Source organism: Camellia sinensis, chromosome 9 (assembly GCF_055761805.1).
Source record: "Camellia sinensis isolate YWXY chromosome 9, ASM5576180v1, whole genome shotgun sequence".
NCBI classification, from domain to species: Eukaryota; Viridiplantae; Streptophyta; class Magnoliopsida; order Ericales; family Theaceae; genus Camellia; species Camellia sinensis.
In genome coordinates, this window is record NC_138969.1 from 122,583,556 (window position 1) to 122,603,611 (window position 20,056).

General features: G+C 36.9%; 1 protein-coding gene across 4 annotated transcripts in view; it reads left to right on the top strand.

Annotated features, from left to right (window-relative positions):
* The window catches only part of LOC114282852 (uncharacterized), a 136,472-nt gene that overhangs the window by 76,726 nt on the left and 39,690 nt on the right, over nt 1–20,056 (top strand). For 3 of the 4 annotated variants that reach the window (XM_082887561.1, XM_082887560.1, XM_082887563.1), the window contains 9 exons: nt 2,738–2,809; nt 3,234–3,305; nt 3,404–3,475; nt 4,166–4,237; nt 4,324–4,395; nt 4,492–4,566; nt 4,677–4,754; nt 4,849–4,920; nt 9,146–9,211. In XM_082887561.1, coding sequence (XP_082743687.1) covers nt 2,738–2,809; nt 3,234–3,305; nt 3,404–3,475; nt 4,166–4,237; nt 4,324–4,395; nt 4,492–4,566; nt 4,677–4,754; nt 4,849–4,920; nt 9,146–9,211 — 651 coding nt within the window. The remainder of the gene's footprint in view (nt 1–2,737; nt 2,810–3,233; nt 3,306–3,403; nt 3,476–4,165; nt 4,238–4,323; nt 4,396–4,491; nt 4,567–4,676; nt 4,755–4,848; nt 4,921–9,145; nt 9,212–20,056) is intronic. The other variant, XM_082887562.1, reaches the window with a different exon arrangement.

Here is a 20,056-nt window from a genome sequence, read left to right on the forward strand (position 1 = left end):
TGGGTCTAAGACTCCTCTAGTTGACACGAACCCTCTGGTATTTTTGTATCTTGATTTCAATACCTTCAAAATCTTGACAAATTTGATACTGTGCTTTGTTTCTTCAATTTTTTTGAAAAGTGGCGAGTACTAGCTCTAATACCACTAATGGAATTGAATTATGAAAATTTCCTTTATATATGCTCTGATACCATGCAAGTCTAAGTCTGTCGAGGAGCATAATTGATGAGGGCATGATGCATGTTGTCGAGCAAGCTTTAACATGTGTTTTTGGACTGGTGGATGATGTCCAAAGAACTTCCAATTTGCTGAGTTGGCCAAGATAATGGCAATGTCGAGCAAACACTCATGGCATGGGCATTTCTTGTGTTGTTGAGGTGAAGTTGATGACATTGGCCATGGTATGTCTTGATTTTCAATAATTGTTTTTGCATGGTGATGTTACGAGTGTTCGGCGTGCGACATTGTTGGAGTAAAAGGGTGACGTAGTAGAGCTAGTTGGCTAAGCAATTCTTGTTGTATTGCCGAGAAGTTGCTCTCATGAAGAAGAATGTAGACCCAATTTCTAGAGAAAGAAAATGGGCACTTAAACTCGGTCGGCAACTTTTCTTGGTCTTTAGCTTGCCAAGAACATTTCTAGAGCAAAAAAAAATCAAGATCCAGTTGTAGATCTTTGAGATGTATGTTCCTCGACGTCGCCACAAGGATGACTATGGCATTGCCGAATTGAAGTTGAGGTGACTTGATCATTGTTGTTGCTCGTTTCAAATCGGTAGCCCTTTGAAAAAATGTCAATAGCTCTATCTCCACGTACGACTAAATTTTTTCTTGGTGTCGTCATCTTCTCGGCATTGTAACGATATTGTAATTACCTAGAAACCGGGTGTCATAGACATGGTCCAATTGCCGAATTGATAAATAAGGGCTAAAAGACCAGCATTGAACTATATGGTTGTGGCGATGGGTTATTGATTTGAACCCACAAGATCTGGTCCAAGCAGTTGTCATCTGTCTGAGCCGAAGCAATGGTTGCTCATTGCTAGGTAGACTCACTTTTATGATAGCAAACTTATTCTAAGAGCTTGCAGCTGAAGTGATGCCGGCTGAGAAAACCACTCTTGGTCCATCTTCTTTGTATATCTATTATTGTTGAAAGATACATATTTCCATGATTGGCTATTTTGATTGTTCATTAGTCACAACAGATGCCTTCGTGAGAGGAAATGGTGCTGAATAATCTTTGAGAGAGAAAATTAACACCCAATTATAGATCTCTCAGCACCATGTTATCTGAAAGTTTTTTTTTTTGGTATGTATTTGTGTGTGTGTATGTGTGTGTAAGATTATCCAAAGCTATTTCCAAGATGGAAAGATTCCATAATAATAAACTTGCAATCAGTAACGTGTAACAATGATCCGACTAGTGGTGTTTGATATCTTCTTCGTTGAATTCTTTTGGTCTTTTTCATAGACAGCGCCAATTGTGAGACCGAGAAAATCCTTTCACATGGATTGTTGAAGAGATCCAACAAAGGGATGAGCTTTGTCCCGTAGATCTACAAAGATAAACATGGTTGACGCCACTCTATCGGGGTTGTCGACTAGGGATAGTCCGATGATAAAGTTAGAACCCTTGAATCAAAGGGAATAAATGAAGAAGTTGTAAAGTATTTGTGTGTGTCTATTGTAGAGATGAGGCATACTTCTCTTCTGTGGGATGCTCTACTTTTATATAGGTGGGTGTGGCTTGCCCTAAACATTTACTTGATGGGCTTCTTAGCTGGGACCATTGTTAGGACTTGTTCGCATTACCCCTAATAAGCTGGGATATTTTGGGTTACCACAAATAGAATGAAAATTAAAAGTTCCCTCAAGCTTACATTAACAAAAGAGAAAGGGTGTAACCCTGTATACACATATGGCATTCCGCTTACAAGTAAGGCCCGTGGCCACAAATAGGCAATTTCTTTAATTTAGTAAGCAATTTCTTTAAGTAGTAAACTGACATTTTCATTGTTGCATTATTCAAAATCAACAATCTCAATGTCATCCATGGTATGTAAATCTTCAAAACCAATTGATTTTAAGGTTCTTAAATCTTCAAAATCAATTAATTTCAATGATCTTAAATCTTAAACCAATTGATTTCAATGTTTTTATACCCTTAAATCTTCAAAACTAATTTATTTTGGATGTTTTATTTTAGATGTTTATATATCTATAGGTGATGATTGTGTGTGGAGTGTATTTTGTGATTTTATATATGAAATCTTTGAATGGGTAGAATACACTCCCATATAATCTTTAATGATCTTTTCATTTGAGAATATTATTAAAATATAAATTTAATCTATTAATAGTGTGTACTGAGAGGATTAGTGGTGTGTAAATAAAAAAATTTTCCAACCTAATTTTTGGGTGCAGATAGATCCGTGCCATATATATTGTAAAATAGTTAGTATAATTAATGAAATACTCTTCTTTAGTAGTTTTGTTTAACATAAATAAATTGATGATTGAGATTGAGACAACATTAAAAATTTAAGATTTAAATTGAAAAAACAAAAATTAAAAATCTATAATTTATTTTATTATGAGAATTAAACTCTTTATTTTATTTTTTAAAAATAATTTCTCCCAGAATTTTGTATATCATTTTTGTTTTCTGTCATTTGTTTAGGCATATATCAATTTTCTTTTCAAACATCAATAAGAAGCATCTTTTTTCCCTCCGCAGAAGCCTCACAGACAACAATTTTGATGGTCCAATCCCGCCAGAATTGGGTGCTCTTCCATATCTACTAGAGTTGTAAGTGTGACGGCTTCCCCTCTCCCCCTCTCTCTCTCTCTCCCTCTGCACAACTGACATAGGTTTTATTAGGTTTAACACAACAGTAAGTCTGTCTTGGATTTGGGTCAAGAATGGAATGTGTAGTGCAGATTGAAAGTGTGTATTGTGCGGTTCATGTACAAAATGAATCTGAACACACATTGATGTTTCTGGGTAAATTTTTAGTATTGCTCTTTACACAATAATAGTAATCCATAAATGATATGAACCGCACTCTTTTTAACTCATAATTTATCTCGAATGTATTTGTGTGGTGAAAATTAAATTGATTAATATGAGTGCATAAGCAAATGAATTTCAACTCTTTATTGTTTTTTTTTGGGTAGTGTTGTGGGTAGTAATATGATGGTCTTTTGTTGTTGTTTTTGTTAATAAATTACAGGTATCTAGATGGTAATTTATTGTCAGGACAGATACCTTCTCAACTGGGGAACCTTTCTAACCTTATGGCTCTGTAAAACTCTACTGATCCTGTTTCGTATATGATTTATTTATTGTTAGTGAACTATTCTATTCTCAATATTTTATTTTATATTATTATTATTTTTGTAGGGATTTATCGGATAATGGGCTCTCGGGGGAACTTCCCGATGAGCTAGGACATCTCACAAATCTTAGGCATCTGTAAGCCTCCCTTTGATGACTATTTGGTTACCAGAGTAAACAGACCAATTTGGTTTTTCCATCTTAATTCTAAATTATTGGTTCTTAAATTATGGTCATATCCTTCAAATCCATTAATTTGTATGGAACTACAGTTAAAATTCTAAATGTTAATTTTTTTATAAATATTGATTTGCTTTATATTTGATTCTTTACTCAATGTAGAAGACCTTCTCAAATTCTATTACATCATTTACTTGTAAAATTCCTTATATTAAAGATTAATAAAATTATTAATTGTTGAAATCTAAAAAATACGTGTCACAAAACTGATAGATTTATTTACAAATAATTCTCTGCATTTTGGACCCTATTTGTTCATTTGAGTCATTTATTTATTTTATTTATTTTTTTAAGGACACTTAGGCCATAAATTCAATTTTCAAACTTATTTGGTTAAATTCTGATGGCTATTAGCACCCAATCAAAACTTTGGACCCCACCTACAAAATTCAAAAATCCTAAAAATTCGATGTTGCCTCTAAATGTACCCCAAAAAAGGTATACATGGAAACTCTTGGGATCAACAATTTTCACTAGTGAAAGTAATGAAGATTAAGAACACGAAGAAATACATTTCAACTGCAACTAGAGAAGTATATTTCATGACTCGTATTGTTGTAACAATCGCTTTATCGCTTTTGATTTCAGGTACCTACCGAATAATAATTTTAGTGGAAATTTGCTTCAATCGTTTGATCAACTTAAAAACATGGCACATTTGTAAGTGGATGTTGATATTACATTTCTTGTTTCACTTTTGTTACTAAGCACCATCTCTTTTAAGTTCATTCATTTATCTTTTGTAGTGACATCCGTGGGAATAACTTCAATGGACAAATACCTGCTTTCATAGCCCAATGGAAAGATATTAGCAAATTGTAAGCATTGAGTTGAGCTAGTCTAATTAAGCTAGCCATGTATGCACCATGGAAGTTTGATCCCTATTTTTCACGTTCAACTTCTGATCTTCATAGGTACCTCATGGGGAACAATTTTGAATGGCCTGTTAGTCATGGAGTGTTCCAATCATTGAAGAATCTTGAAATCTTGTAATTTTTTACCCCTGGCTGAGGCCATATATTTTGTTTCCTCACTCAAGTTATTTTGATTACAACTTGCTGTTTTAAATTCCCATTCCCACTCCCATTTCTTTGTTCAGGCAGCTTGCTGACATAACTGGAAGTCCCCGACAAGACATAGATTTCCCCATTGTCAATACTCAGTCATTGAAACACCTGTGAGCCTCTCATTATGTATTAACACAATAAAATTTTATCTGCTGATTTCATTGTAGGTGAACTTTGGCAGTCTAATCAAAATAATTGCTCCAGAACACTGCGGAATTGCTCACTTGGTGGTCAAATCCCTGAATTTATTTGGCGAAGTCGATCCCTCGAATATTTGTAAGATACTTCTATTGAATGTTAGATTATCAAATTTGATGCAATTAGTGAAGTTTATTTTATTTGCTACTGTTTGATACTTGGGAAAATTACAAATAAGAAAAAAAAAAAAAAACTCAGGATTTGAGCCTTATAACGAAATAAATCCTAAATTTTTAATTTTATCAATTTAAACCTTAATCTGTTGATTTGTTTTCAATCTAAATCATCTACCTATTTTTGTTAAGTAAAATTGATGGAAAAATGGTATTTTAGTTATTAAACTCAATGGAAACAAGCATTTTAGACATTTTTGTGCACCTATTGAGAGGCCTGGACTTCCTGATGTAATTTGAAGAAGCTTGTAAACTACAGATACTGAAATCAACACTGCTCAACTTCTATGATTGACGAATGTGACATCCAATCAGGAATAAATAAGGTACAGAATCTGGGGACTTTATACCAAATAATGGAGTCACAATCAAAAGAAAATTGAATTTTTAGAGAGAGCAATTCTTAAATTGGTATACAAGAGCCAAAGATCTGAAATTTACAATATCGACATATCATAATGGCTAGTTCAACCAGCAACTACTAACAAATCAGCTCGCATCACTTTACGAAATAGAAGAGTGCATATCAATAAGGACCTTAAAAATTTGAGCCCCAAGGCGGTTGCCCCGATATCCTAATGATTCAGTTGCCCTAACTAACTCAAATGCAAACTGATTATTTCATAGATATACAAATGCATCAATTCTCATGGACTTCTGACGCTCCATTTGTTCAAAGAAACTTCTTGACTACTCGTCCAGTATCAAATATGGTCCAAGAGATTTATGTATGAAATGGGCTCAACATTGTGCCTCAACCTATCTAACACCCCAATGTGCTCAGAAAAATATAAATAAATAAATAGCACCTCTCTTATGTGAGAGGCAACTACACTAAACAAATTAACTTGAATAGAGCTATAGAAATTAACATACACAAAACAAAGTCCACAATAGGACATAGTAAGGGGAACTAACGAGATTATGATACTTGAACCTAGCCAGGTCATATAACTGCACGAATGAAATGTGAGAATAATATTAGTATAGTATATATTATGTGAATATTGTTTCCTATTTAAGATTGGTTTAGGTTTATTCTTTTCTATTTAGGATTGGTTTAGGTTTAAGATTAGGTCTAGAATTGCTATATATATCCCATGTGCACATTGTATTGAAACACAATTGAATATAGAGATTCATTCAGAAATCTTACATGGTATCAGAGCTTGGTTCGAAACGCTAATCTAAAGGATTCGAAACCCTAGCAGCCATCTCTATTCGTTTTGGTCTAGTTCAAAGTCAACCTAGTGAGTTCTCTCTCACATTGCGATTCGTCTGGTTCTTTAGTCTCTGGTTCGCTGCCATTGGGTGTTCATCGGAGTCGTATTTGCCACCAGAATCACAATCCAAAGACACGTTTGACCCATCTGCTCGTATGAGGGATCTCTCTCTCTCTCTCTCTCTCTCTCTCTCTCTCTCTCCCTCTATCAAGCTTGGCCTCTCGCTAGACTTCGTCTGGTTCTCTCGCATCTTCAACTTCGGCTTCAGCTTCAGGTTCTCTCAGCTTCAGTTTCAGTTGCGAGGCCCTTCTGTCTTGCTGGTTGTGTCGATCGAAGCTCTCTGCTTCGTTTTTGTTGACGAAGCTCTCTCTCTCTCTCTCTCTCTCCGTCTCTGGTCTCTATTCTCTGATCACTCTCTCTTTTTGGTTATCTGTTCTTAATTGACTACTGTTTGCCCATTTGGAGATAGTTTCAGGTTATTACAGTTTGACCCCATCAGATTTCAATTTATTACACTTCACCCAATCGGTTCGCTATTTTTGGTTCATTACGACGACGGATGATCATATTTAGGCTATTAATTCTCCATATGTCTTCTTGGATTCTGTTAGGCCCAAGAAGGGGCCCTTGGCTTTAGATGAGTGTGCTTTCTGCCATCAGAACGGTTATTGGAAGTATCACTGTCCCAAGAAGGGACGTTCGTCTGCTCTGTTTCTCAGTAGTCTCAGCCATCGTTTCGAGTTCCCTCTCAGAGTACTTTTTTGCCTCCTACTGCTTATGTTGCATCTACTTCAGCTCCTCATCCTGACTTGGCTTCCTTGGGTGCTCAGATTGGTGAGCTTTAGCATATATTGTCTACCTCCCAATCATCTTCACCTACCTCCATTGTTTCCTCTCTTTATTCAAGTTTGCTTGGGTCTTCTTCAAGTATCTCTTCGTTTGTTTGGATTTTTTATTCTGGTGTCTTTCATCATATGACTCATCATCTCTCATTACTTCATAATTGTACTCCATCTCCTTTTCCTATTACTGTTAATGCTGCTAATGGGTCTTGTGTGTCTGGTATATCTGTTGGGTCTATCCTATCATCTGCTATGTCTGTTGTCTCTATTCCATCAGTCTTATATGTTCCTCAGTTATCTATCAGCCTATTATCAATCGGTCAACTTGATGCCTCTGGTTTTGATATTATCTTTTCTTCTTCTATCTGTTTTATGTAGGATCGGATGTCTAAGCAGCAGATTAGGACCGGCCGTAGCGTTACAGACCTCTATGTGGTGGAGAGCTTGCATCTGTCTATGACAACCTCTTTGACTGCCTTTATGTCCCACTTGGGTTTATTTTATGACTCATAAGTCTAACTTCTACCAGATATACCGTACTTTCCAGTCTATGGTCACTACATAGTTTGGGCCTACTATTAAATTGTTGTGGTCTGACTTGGGCGGGGAATACTTTAAAACTGAATTCTGTGAATATTTGGACAAATTGGGTACTATTCACCAAACATTTTGTATTGATACACCTACCCAAAATGGTCAAGCTGAGCGTAAACACCGTCATCTCCTTGAGACAGCTAGGTCTCTCCTTATCTCTGCCTCCGTTCGAGCTCCGTTTTGGGCTGAGGTAGTTCTTACTACTGCTTTTCTTCTCAACCGTATGCCTACCCCCCTTCTTTCTGGTTGGTTTCCTTATGAGACTCTGTTTTCTTAACTTCCTAATTACTCCATCCTTCGTGTGCTTGGGGTCTTCTTGTTTTGTCCTTTTACCTCGTAAAGATAGGACCAAACTTAGTGTCTAGTCTGTCCTGTGTCTTTTTGGGTTATAGTCTCACTCAGAAAGGTTGTCGCTATTATGATCCTAATTCCCGTCGTCTTTATGTCTCCCACCATATTGCCTTTCTCGAACGTCTACCTTACTTTCAGCTTTCTCCTCTCACCGAGATACTATATTTCAAGGTTTACTATTGTCCTCTTTTTCCTCTTTGGATTTGGTGGCCTATGCTGATTGTGATTGGGTTGGTGATGTTATTGATCGCAAATCTACGTTTGGTTTCTGTATATTTCTTGGTGATTCCTTGATCACTTGGAAAAGTAAGAAACAAACTGTTGTTGTTCACTCTACTGCCGAAACTGAGTATTGTGCTATGGCTCATGTTACTGTTGAAGTTGTCTGGCTTCATTGTCTTCTCTCTGACTTGGGTGTCCCTCAGTTTTCTCCGACCTCCCTCTATTGTGATAACTGCAGTTCTATTCAAATTGCACATAACACTGTCTTTCATGAGCGGACTAAGCACACTGAGATTGATTGTCATTTTGTTTGTCAGCATCTGTAGTCTGGTTCTATCTCGATTCTTTTCGTCTCTTCGGCTCTGCAACTTGCTGACTTCTTTACCAAGACTCAAACCACTGCTCGATTTTAGTTTCTTCTTGGCGAACTCTGAGTGTTTTTTGCCCAAACATCTTGAGTTTGAGCGGGGGTGTGAGAAAAATATTAGTATAGTATATATTATGTGAATATTGTTTCCTATTTAGGATTGATTTAGGTTTAGGATTAGGTCTAGAATTGCTATATATATCAAATGTACACGTTGAAACACAATTGAATATAGAGATTCATTCAAAAATCTTACATGAATACCATGGTAGATCAACTATTGTCTAAAAGTTTACACTGTCATGAAATGGGCCCAACAGTAAATATTAAGATGTCTAATACCATCTTGTAATATCAGTAACAAAAATGTTTTGTTTTATGGGATCTATTTGCATGTTTTATGGATGAAAGCATTCCTCCGATGAAAGCATTACTCCAATAATATCTACTCAGATTAAATGTTTATTTAAGGTATTTTGAATTTTAATGAATTTGTTTATTTTGTTCCTTATTGCTTATTTTCTATTGCAGGGACTTAAGTTTCAACAATCTGGTTGGTGAACTTCCAACTTTTGCAAGCGATAATTTGAAATATATGTGAGCGAACTTACTTGCCAAATGCTTCATATTTTTGGCATTTCATGGAAATAATGCATTTCTTTGTGGTCTTCTTAGGTTGAGAGAATCATATTTCGTATTGAGATATACTAGGTAATAACACATCAGGGTAGAGGACCAAAACAATTTACACATATGTGAGAATCTTTGCAAGTCTTGTGTGTATCCAGACTTGCACCCAAAAAGATTCTCACTGATTTGTAATTTTGTGCCCCATTTTCCACTGATAAATTATTCCCCCTAGATATATTTGAGTGCACCATTTCATCTTTCATATTGTTGCATATATGGAAGGCTCCATGTTTAAAAATGTTCCACTTTATGTTTAATAAATAAACAAATTAGGGCACTAGGCTGACTACAAGTGGATTTGTGATGGGTTTAAGGAAGAAATTGCTTCAAGGTTTATAACCAAAGAAACGTTCTGTGGTTTGTAGAAGGGGAAAAGCTTGAATTTGTTCACTCTCAAAAGTGGCAGGTTACTGGAGTTTTAGATTTGGCGCAATTAGAAGGACTAGAAAGTTTATATCTTGTGGTCTTCGTTTGTTGAATTAAAGGCCAATAAGTTTGAGGATAGATTTGGCTTGGTTAGGACTTGATTTTAAAAATTAAGAAAGTTAAATCAGGATTGTTCTGTTGTTGTGAATAGTACATAAAGTTCGTGCATAAAGACAAAGGGAATGATGTTGTGGCTTCGTCTTTGCAAAGCTTATGCGATTCATATAAACAAAGTTTTATATTCTCATAAACTCAACACCATCGAGTAGAAGAACAACATAGGCATTCAAAAGCTTCTATATTTCTCCTATTTCTCATGGACTTCAACACAAAGTTGGAAAGTAGTTGATCTTTACTAATTAGTGTTGGGGAATTTTCGAAATTAAAATGGGTTTGTTATTTGGTAGTTTTCAAAACCTTCACTGTTTCCTTATAGAGAGCTTTTTTTTAGCTTTGTGGCTTGTCCCACTTCAAAAACATGAGAGATAGATGTTGATTTAATAAAGAACTACAAGGAATATTCCCTTGATTAAGGATTTGTGGGAAGGGTGCTAGTGTGTATGCTCACACACCGCAAGGATGGTGCGAAGCACCATTTGAACATGCGCGTGGGTAGTGGTTATGTGGTGTTTGATGGCGCACTACGTGCTTTGCACGTGGCACCATGGATATGTTTTCTTATTTGCTTTAGAAAGCTTGGTCGCAATGACATGGCGGGTTTGGAAGGACCGCATGGTGATGATGTGGGATGGTCCATGTCAGCATATGACGGCATTGATGTGGAATACAATTGGCACAACATGGCAATGTGATGGCCCAACCAATCGAATAGTTGCATGTCGATCAAGATCGGTGTGATCATGGCCTTTGATCATGTAGCTGCGTGATCGTACGGTACATATGGCATCCAATCACAATCAGGTGTGTCTTGTCGTTACACCCATTTAGGTAAGACAAGATTCAGATCATCAAGGCTCAATCTGACTATCAAATTTGATTAGGTATTATCAAGGATCATTATCCTTTCATTGGGGTGCTTCCACATGCCTATGATCAGTCCATTTCCATCATTCAATCCAACATCTAGATTTCAGAGACAAGTTTTGAAATCCTCTCTCTCTCTCTCTGTTTCAAATTTTCAGTCAAGAGCTTTCTATTTTCTAATATTTTATTACTCTACAGAAACAGAATATTAGACCTCGCTTCCCTAGCCTTTGTTTTATACAAAGGTATTTTGATATGTCTTTGAGATTGATGTTAACCTAGTGCACACCATCTGGTAAGGGCAAATACTATCTTTATGAAAGCAACATTCATAACCGTAAGGGGTTGGCCTAGGGCTTGGGGTGTATTCCCTTCAAGGTCTCAGGTTTGAAACCTCTTACGTGCAAATAATTTCTTAGCGGTGGGATTGGTCCCTCGAATTAGTCGGTCTTGTGTGCTAGAGTCCCAGTTATCAAAAAGAAAAAGAAAAAGAAAAAGAAAAAAGGAAAGCATTCATGACGTGACTCAATGTGTATTATAGCAAATTATTTATCAGAAGTTCGTCATCACCATCATCAACCTAGAGGATTTGTAACACTCTAAAGACAGTATCTCGTGATCAGGGCAATGTCGGTTATCAAAAAGAAAAAGAAAAAAGGAAAGCAACATCCATAATGCTACTCGATGTGTATTATAGCAAGTTATTTATTAGAAGTTCGTCATCACCATTGTTAACCCGGAGAATTTGTAACAACACTCTAGAGACAGTATCTCGTGATCATGGCAATGTCCTTGTAGAAGATGACACAAGACTTTGTCAAGCTTAGCCGCATCAATAAAGAAAATTTCAAGCGCTGGTAGAAGAAGTTACGTTTCCTCTTGACAATGCTCAACGTGGTGTATGTGCTGAAGACATAATACCTTGAAGAAGAAGATGAGACAATCACTCAAACTTGCACCAGGACCAAGTGAGAAAATGAGTTCTACATATGTAGGGGTCATATAATGAATGCTCTGTCCGATGCTTTGTTTAATGTGTACTAGCACGTGGAGACGAGAAAAGTCTTCAAACATGCCATAGATTACTCTTTTTGAGGTTTGAAAAAAAAAAAGCCCTAAATTAATGAAATAATGTTTTTCATGATTTCCAGATAGATATGACAATATTATATTCAGAGTTCACGAAGTCACATATTAAGAACTCTTTTAGAGATTTCAAGACAGGAATCCAACTCTAAGTCAAAAAGACGCTCAAGAAGGCATGGATCAACTAGATAGCTTAGGGTTTGGAAGAAATACAGACTAATCATTCTTCTTGAGAGGGTAATTTATGTAGATAAATTGGGCCGAGCTAAGTCTATCATTATTAGATGTTGGGCCGCGCTATGGGCGGAGATGAGAGTGTGGATAGCCTGGTAACGTTACAAACGGTTGCTGGGCTGGTCAATGGGCCTTAAGATGGTTGTGTGCACCATTGGTGGACGGACCGGAATGGTGTGCTGCAGAAGGCCGTGCTAGGGTTATCTCGGCAAGGTGACTTATGGTGGTCAGTGATTGCACGGCCTGGTCAGAGTAGTTGCACTAGATAGCTCGGCTAGGCATAGTGGGCCGAGCAAGGTGATTAACCATCTCACTTGGTTGGCAGTGAGTAGGGTGTTATCAGAATAGGCATTATCCTGTGGGAAAGTGATTCCTAGGAGGATTCTACTAAGTAGAGTTAGAGTCCTACTAGGGTTGCCACGTGGAATCTATAAGAGTTCATAATTATGCCTATTTCTAGGTATTGCAATTCTTTTTCACGAATACACAAAGCTTATTATCTATTGTTTATTTGCGGACTTAGGCATCGGAGGAGTTTCCGACACACACCCACCAGCTAGCTCACGCTTGTGTTTTTAGGTGATAAAGACAACAACGTTTGGAGAAGTGAAGACTTGATCAACAGGATTATACGAGACAGATTATTTCGTGCTCGTACACTTCCATAGATAAAATCATGTCATAAATTTTGAAATAACACCCTTGCATGCTTTCTAAGCAAGAGATAAGAAAATCCCTACCTTGAAATCAAGCTTTTTCAACAAAAGGAATGAGGTAGGAAAGGTGAATGCTCCAAGAACAAGCCTTCTTCATCAACTTTGATATTCAAATCATCCTAAAAACCACTTCCAAGTTTTCTAATCACTCCTTAATGTAAGGTTGTAGGCCTAAAAACAAAAAAAACAGAGAGAGAGAGAGAGAGAGAGTCACGGTTTGGGGGAGGAAATGGCAGAAATGAGTGGTTCTTCCCCAACAACGCTAAAATAACCATAGACAAACCTTAGGTTAACCCTTAACCAAAGTTGTAACAAATGGCTAAGACTAAATCTTGAAAACCCTCAAATCCCCACTGTAGATTAAAAAAAATAAGATTTATGTGTATATGTATATCATATAACAAGGTGGTCAATTGGTCATGTGCCTACTTTTCCCAAATGGTGAAAGGAAAAGATGTAAGTGAACCTAAGTGTTTGTATGCATCATTTGAGATAAAGATGACTAATGGGAGGAAAAAGAGACAGAGAGGTTCAACTGGTCCTCTAGGATCTTTTAAAAAATTTATATTTGCTTAGTTCAAGGGCCTTGGGCTTTCCCCTAAAACCCTAGCTCAAAATTGTATAGTTTCTGACACAGAAAATGTACATTTTTTTGTACTAGAATTCTAAGAAATTCATGGTCAACTAATAATAATAATAAGATATACATAAATAACACAAAAATAATAATTAGTAGCCCTAAAGAGTCCATCTTTCAAATCTCAACCCGGATTGGGCAATGATGCGCGTGAAACGAGACAAATTGTGCACTAAAATTTTCAATTCACCAAAATGTCTTCCAGTTATTAAATAACACTCTATTAACATATTAACATCTAATACCAAACTTCTATAGCCCCTCTCGGATCTCATGCCAGGTGAAGTCCCAGTACATGTATATTGAGACGGTTGCTGCACTTCCTTTCTTAACAAGCAATTAAATTATAATTTAACAATAACATCGTGCTAACATTGTCTACAGGGGTCAGCGAGTCTGTCCCGGCTTTGCTTGAGAAATAATACATGTGTATCAATGTGACCTAAAACACCAAAAATCCTTCAACAAAGTTCTAAATGAAGGCCCCGTTTGGGAATTGGCTATTTTAGTTAGTTTTTTTGGCTATTTTAGTTAGTTTTTTTGGCTTTTTATGAAAAGACATATAGAAAGTAGAGAGAGTGATGTGACAGCTTATAGTGACTTTTTGGCTAAAAACTACTCTTACCAAACATAGCCTAAATAGATAGGAAAACTCTGTGGGTTTTATCATAATAGATCGATTCATGACAAAGAGTCGCCACTTAGTCTTTCTTGGGGAACTTAAAAACATGTTTGACTCCAAAACCAACATATAGACATTAATTCGTCATAACCAAAAATCTTGGCTCAGGAGTTTAGGTACGAAAGGGGAATGTCATTAATTGAGCACCCCTCTCACCCAATCAATTGATTGGCCACTACTAATCTTTTACTTTACGAAATTTTATGATTCAATTGATTCTCATAAACTTAATCATTAATCCTAAATTCTTTACTAAACTAACAACTACTTGATTGAATAAACAAGATATTGCCTAACTTGAACTTGGACTCATGAATAAGACCATATAAGCTAATGATTTTCACAAACAAATATGATTTTCTTACACAAAAACATGGCTCAAACAGCATGGCTATTAACATGCTTCCAACTCAAGTAATATCACAAAACATCCAAAACAAATGATTGAAACACATAAAACATATGACTTGCATTATTGAAAAACAATGCATAAAGCAAGCAATATGCTATGAAGAAAAGGGATTCACCTAGTACTACTCACCACCATGCCAACAAAACATGCAACAATGTACAATGATCCTAAACATGACAACTAAAACATGCGACATAAACCTATAACCCAGTTAGGTGACTAACATGATGAATATGCAACAAAAGTAACACTTAACACAATAATCAAAACAATGCTAAACTATTACAATATGCATGATCTAACTGGGTTTATATGCATGGTTTACAACGACTCTACCATCTTAAAAACACAACCATAATCATGCAATCAAGCTAACAAAAACAAACAAAACCTAACTAACATGAAAATGCACGATGTTATGCTCACATGTGGTCAACTAACCATTATCAAATATGAAAAACATGACTTAAAACATACTGAAATTAATAAAGAATAATAACACTATGTAAGGATTGAATATCAAACCAAAGAACACAAGAAAAGGCAAGCAAACTTGCTTGAATTCATCCCTTGAGCTTCAATGGTGTTTTGACCAACTTTCTTTGAACTTCGATATACTTTTTGAAGCTGATTTGTTGCTGTATTAGGGTTAGAAATCTTGGATTTGAGGCCAAGGGGAGCAACCCTGAAGCATCAAGCTCACTCAACTTTTGGGATCCTCAAAAAGTGAGGCAAAGGGGTGTATTTCTAGGCATGAGCCACTCTAGGGGCTAATTCTGAACATTCTAGGGTTGTCTCATCTCTTTCTTGCGGCGCCTCCCACTTAAATCGATCAGCAATCCCAAATGAACCAGGAGACTGTTCCAGCTGAAGCAAGGTGCAGCCACATCTGGCCCCTTGTGTGGCCAAGAATGCAATGCGCAGCTGGGTGATGGCAAGTACGGGTAGACCTCCCAACTGTGGTCGTGTGTTGGTCAACCGATGGGCCCACTTGGTCCTAAGTCCACTATCATGCTCCTGGGCTAATTTGTTGCCTAAGAAAGCCCAATTAACTTCCAAATGTCTTTTTTGATGAAAGGTCGGCTGATACTTTTGGAAAAGCCCACTCCCTGTCTCTCCAAAAGAGGCCAAAAAAGTTAGGTTTTGGATAAAAATGGCTTCAAGGGTAAAATGGTCATTTTTGGAAAAGATGGTTTTTGGATGTAAAAAGGGTGATACAATAGCTCACAACAACTCAAAGTGTTTCTAAAGTCAAAGTTCAACACTTTTATCATCAGGAAGCATTCAAGTGCCTAAGTCTTAATGGTCAGTCAAAATGGGATATCTACAATATCCATCTTCATAACTCATATTTTGAGCCCTTAGATTTTTTTATGTTAATCTTACTTTCTTGCTCTAGGAACTAACACTATGATATAGTGGTTGTGGATAATCACAAAACCTTCACGACCTAAGAATCACACAGAAAACCAACGGAAGTAGAAAGTAAATAGATCAAACAAATAAACACAAGCAATATACAATTATTTATGTGGTTCACCCTAAAACAAAGGCTATGTCCACGAAGTCGCTGCGATTTCACTACGATCTTCAATGGAGGAATAACATGAGTCACTCTTCCCCTATCTCATGGACAAACTTTATTGATCTTCACCAAAATCTCATATAATAGAGTTAGAATTGATTTTTAGGTTATACTCTCCAAAGGCTTTCGCATCATAGCATGCACCTTGGGTGAGCCTTGTATGCCTTTTGCACATAATTAAGCATACAAGTTAGCATATGAAGAAGTTGCCCTAGGCTGTTAAACTTAATCTAGTAGATAGTTCAAACATAAAAATGCAAAAACTAAAAAAGAACCCCTTTTGCAACAATATTCTATAAGACTAAATGATCAATCAAGGAAAAAAGAAAAGAAAAGAGAAGTTAAATGGACAACTGAGAAGCTCAATCACTGAAGGTAAAAATGTCAATTTCACTTTCATTGAAGGCAAGCTTCCTTCTCTACAATAAAATGTTAAATGGAAGTGTTAGGGGATGGGGTAGGCCTAGATTAACATTGGCTAGCGTTGTAAATAGAGATATGGATCTACTTAATTTGACTAACGAAATGACCTTTGATAGAGCTGCGTGGAGAAGGAGGATTCATGTAGCCGACCCCATTTGATGGGATTGAAGACTTGGTTTGGTTTGGTTTGGTTTGGTTTGGTTATTTATTTACTAATTTAAAATATTTATTTTATTTATTTAATATTAAAATTTAATATTTGAAATGTTTACACCTCAACGCCTTAAGGCCTACAACTTGCCTCGTAAGGGAAAAAACGTCTTGAGTTACACATTCACCTTTATAAAATTTGATGTACAGTACTAATTGTGAACAACTTAGAGCTACTATGATTTCGAGTCCGACTGCAAAAGCCAAATGGGAAACTACTACTTACAAGATTTCTAGAAACAACTTACCTGCTTAAGCAAATGCCTCTTTAGCAATAACACCATTCCAACGGATAAAAGTAAAGATTTTGGCATTTGGCTATTAGAGTGGCATATGACCCACTCAAGTGGGTATTCCACAGTCTGCACGACCCCATCATCGTCATGTTCTTCATGATGGAAATCAAATTGCTCATTCTTTGGCCAGAATGGCTTTTTTAACTTCACTTGAGAATTTGGATGGAAAATGTTATTTCTTCTCTCAGTTCTCTGGCTGAGTTGGAGGCTTGTGATGTTTTCTAATTTGGCCTCATGGGCTTCCCCCATTAAAAAAAAAAAATTACCAAACCAAACCAAACCAAACCAAACGAAGCCTTAAGTCCCATCAAATGGGGTCGGCTACATGAATCCTTCTTCTCCACGCGGCCCTATCAAAAGCCATTTCATTAGTCAAATTAAGTAGATTCATATCTCTATTTATAACGCTAGTCAACGTTAATCTAGGCCTACCCCGTCCCCTAACACTTCCATCTACCGTTACAGCATCGCATCTCTTCACTACTGCCTCTGTTGGTCTCCGTTGAATATGACCAAACCATCTCAAACGATTCTCTCTCAACTTATCTTCTATCGGTGCTACTCCTACCCATTCCCGAATACACTCATTCCTAATCCTATCCTGTCTAGTCTTACCACACATCCACCTTAGCATCCTCATCTCAGCCACACTCATCTTATCTACATGTTGTTTCTTAGACTTAGAAAATATGAGGAAGAAGAACTCCGAAAATATGAGGAAGAAGGAATATATTTCTGTTATATTCAAAACTTCTTATTTTACAAGACCAAATGACACTCCTTATATAGGAGATATTACAAACATCATTATAACCCATTATATGCCACTTACATATTATATATTACCACTATCTACCACTATCTACCACTATCATATTATATACATGCCACTATCTACCACCAACACCACTATCATATTCTATACATGCCACTATCTACCACCAACACCACTATCATATTCTATACATGCCACTATCTACCACCAACACCACTATCATATTATATGCATTAACACAAATTTCCAGCACTCCCCCTCAAGCTGGTTTGAAGATATCTTCCATAGCCAGCTTGCTAGTCAGCTTATCAAATTGCTTCTTGTGTAGTCCCTTCGTTAGCACATCAGCTAATTGTTCACCTGTTGGAAGGTAGGTCATACAGATTATGCCAGCATTGATTTTCTCCTTGATGAAATGTTTATCCACTTCTATATGTTTTGTGCGATCATGTAGAACTGGATTATGAGCTATAGATATAGCTGCTTTGTTGTCACAATAGAACTTCATAGGTGTCGGGTGAGAAAGCTTTAATTCTTCAAGAATTCTTTTAATCCACATTACTTCACAGATTCCATGGGCAACAGCTCTGAACTCTGCTTCTGCACTACTTCTAGCTACCACATTCTGTTTTTTACTCCGCCATGTAACTAGGTTCCCACCTACAAAGGAGCAGTATCCGGATGTTGATCTCCTGTTTGTAACACTTCCTGCCCAGTCTGCATCTGTGTATACTTCAACTTGAAGATGTCCATGTTTCTTGAACAGTAAGCCTCTCCCTGGAGTTCCTTTCAAATATCTTAAGATCTTATAAACGGCCTCAAAATGCTCTGCCCCTGGTGAGTGCATGAACTGACTTACCATGCTGACTGCATAGGCAATATCAGGCCGCGTATGAGACAAGTAAATCAATTTCCCGACAAGTCGCTGATATTGTTCTCTCTTTTTGACTTCTTCAGCCTTAGCAGCTTGTAACTTCAAGTTAGGCTCGATCGGAGTCTCCACCATCTTACAACCAAGCATACCTGTTTCTCCAAGGAGATCAAGAACATATTTTCTCTAATTAACGAATATACCTTCCTTGGATCTTGCAAATTCCATTCCGAGGAAATACTTGAGAGCTCCCAGATCCTTAATGTGAAATTCTTTTGCGAGTTTCTCTTTGAGGACTGCTAACTCTGCTTCATCATTACCAGTTAAAATGATGTCATCAACATAAACAATCAAAATTGCAATTTTACTGTTTTTTGAATGTTTATAAAATATTGTGTGATCTGCTTGACTCTGCGAGAAGCCACAACTGATAACTGCCTTCCCAAAGCGTTCAAACCACGCTCTTGGTGATTGTTTGAGTCCGTATAATAACTTGTTCAATCTGCATACTCTGTCGCTTCCAAGTCTTTGCTCAAATCCCGACGGTAGGCTCATGAACACCTCCTCTTCAAGATCACCATTGAGAAATGCATTCTTAATGTCAAGTTGATGTAGAGGCCAATCTGAATTTACTGCAAGAGATAACAGTACTCTGATGGAATTTATTTTAGCAACAGGAGCAAACGTCTCCTGATAGTCGATCCCATAAGTTTGAGTGAAGCCTTTAGCCACCAGTCTCGCCTTGTATCTCTCAATGCTTCCATCTGCGTTACATTTTATCGTAAACACCCATTTACACCCAACTGTTTTCTTGTCTTTGGGTAGATCAACTATCTCCCAAGTACCACTTCTCCTTAAAGCATTCATCTCCTCCATGACTGCTAATTTCCAATTCGGATCATCCAATGCTTCCTGTATATTTCTTGGAACAAACAAGTGTGAAATCCTAGATGTGAAAGCTCTATGGTTTTTAGACAGTCTTTGATATGAGAGGTAATTTGCAATAGGATGTTTAATGCAATTTCGGACACCTTTCCTAATTGCTATAAGAACATCAAGGTCGGAAATAGAAGGAATAGGATTACCTAAAATTTCGATGCCAGAACTCGGGTGGACATTCGGGTCATTAGGATGGACATTCAGGTCATTATTCTTCAGATGAAATCGCTTCCTAGTATAAACCTGAAGCTCAGGATTTAGATCATTTTGTAGTACTTCTCCCCCTAAACAAGAATCTTCTTGACTAGGCACCATAGAACTTGGTTCTCCTAAGTGATCATTATCAGACAGATGTGGTTTTTGTGTAGGATAAATGACATTGGGGAGCGGGATAGAAATATCCCAAAAACGGTCTTCTACTCCACTTGTCTCCCTCTGAAGAGAAGTGTTGGGGAAATAGGATTTTGTTTCCACAA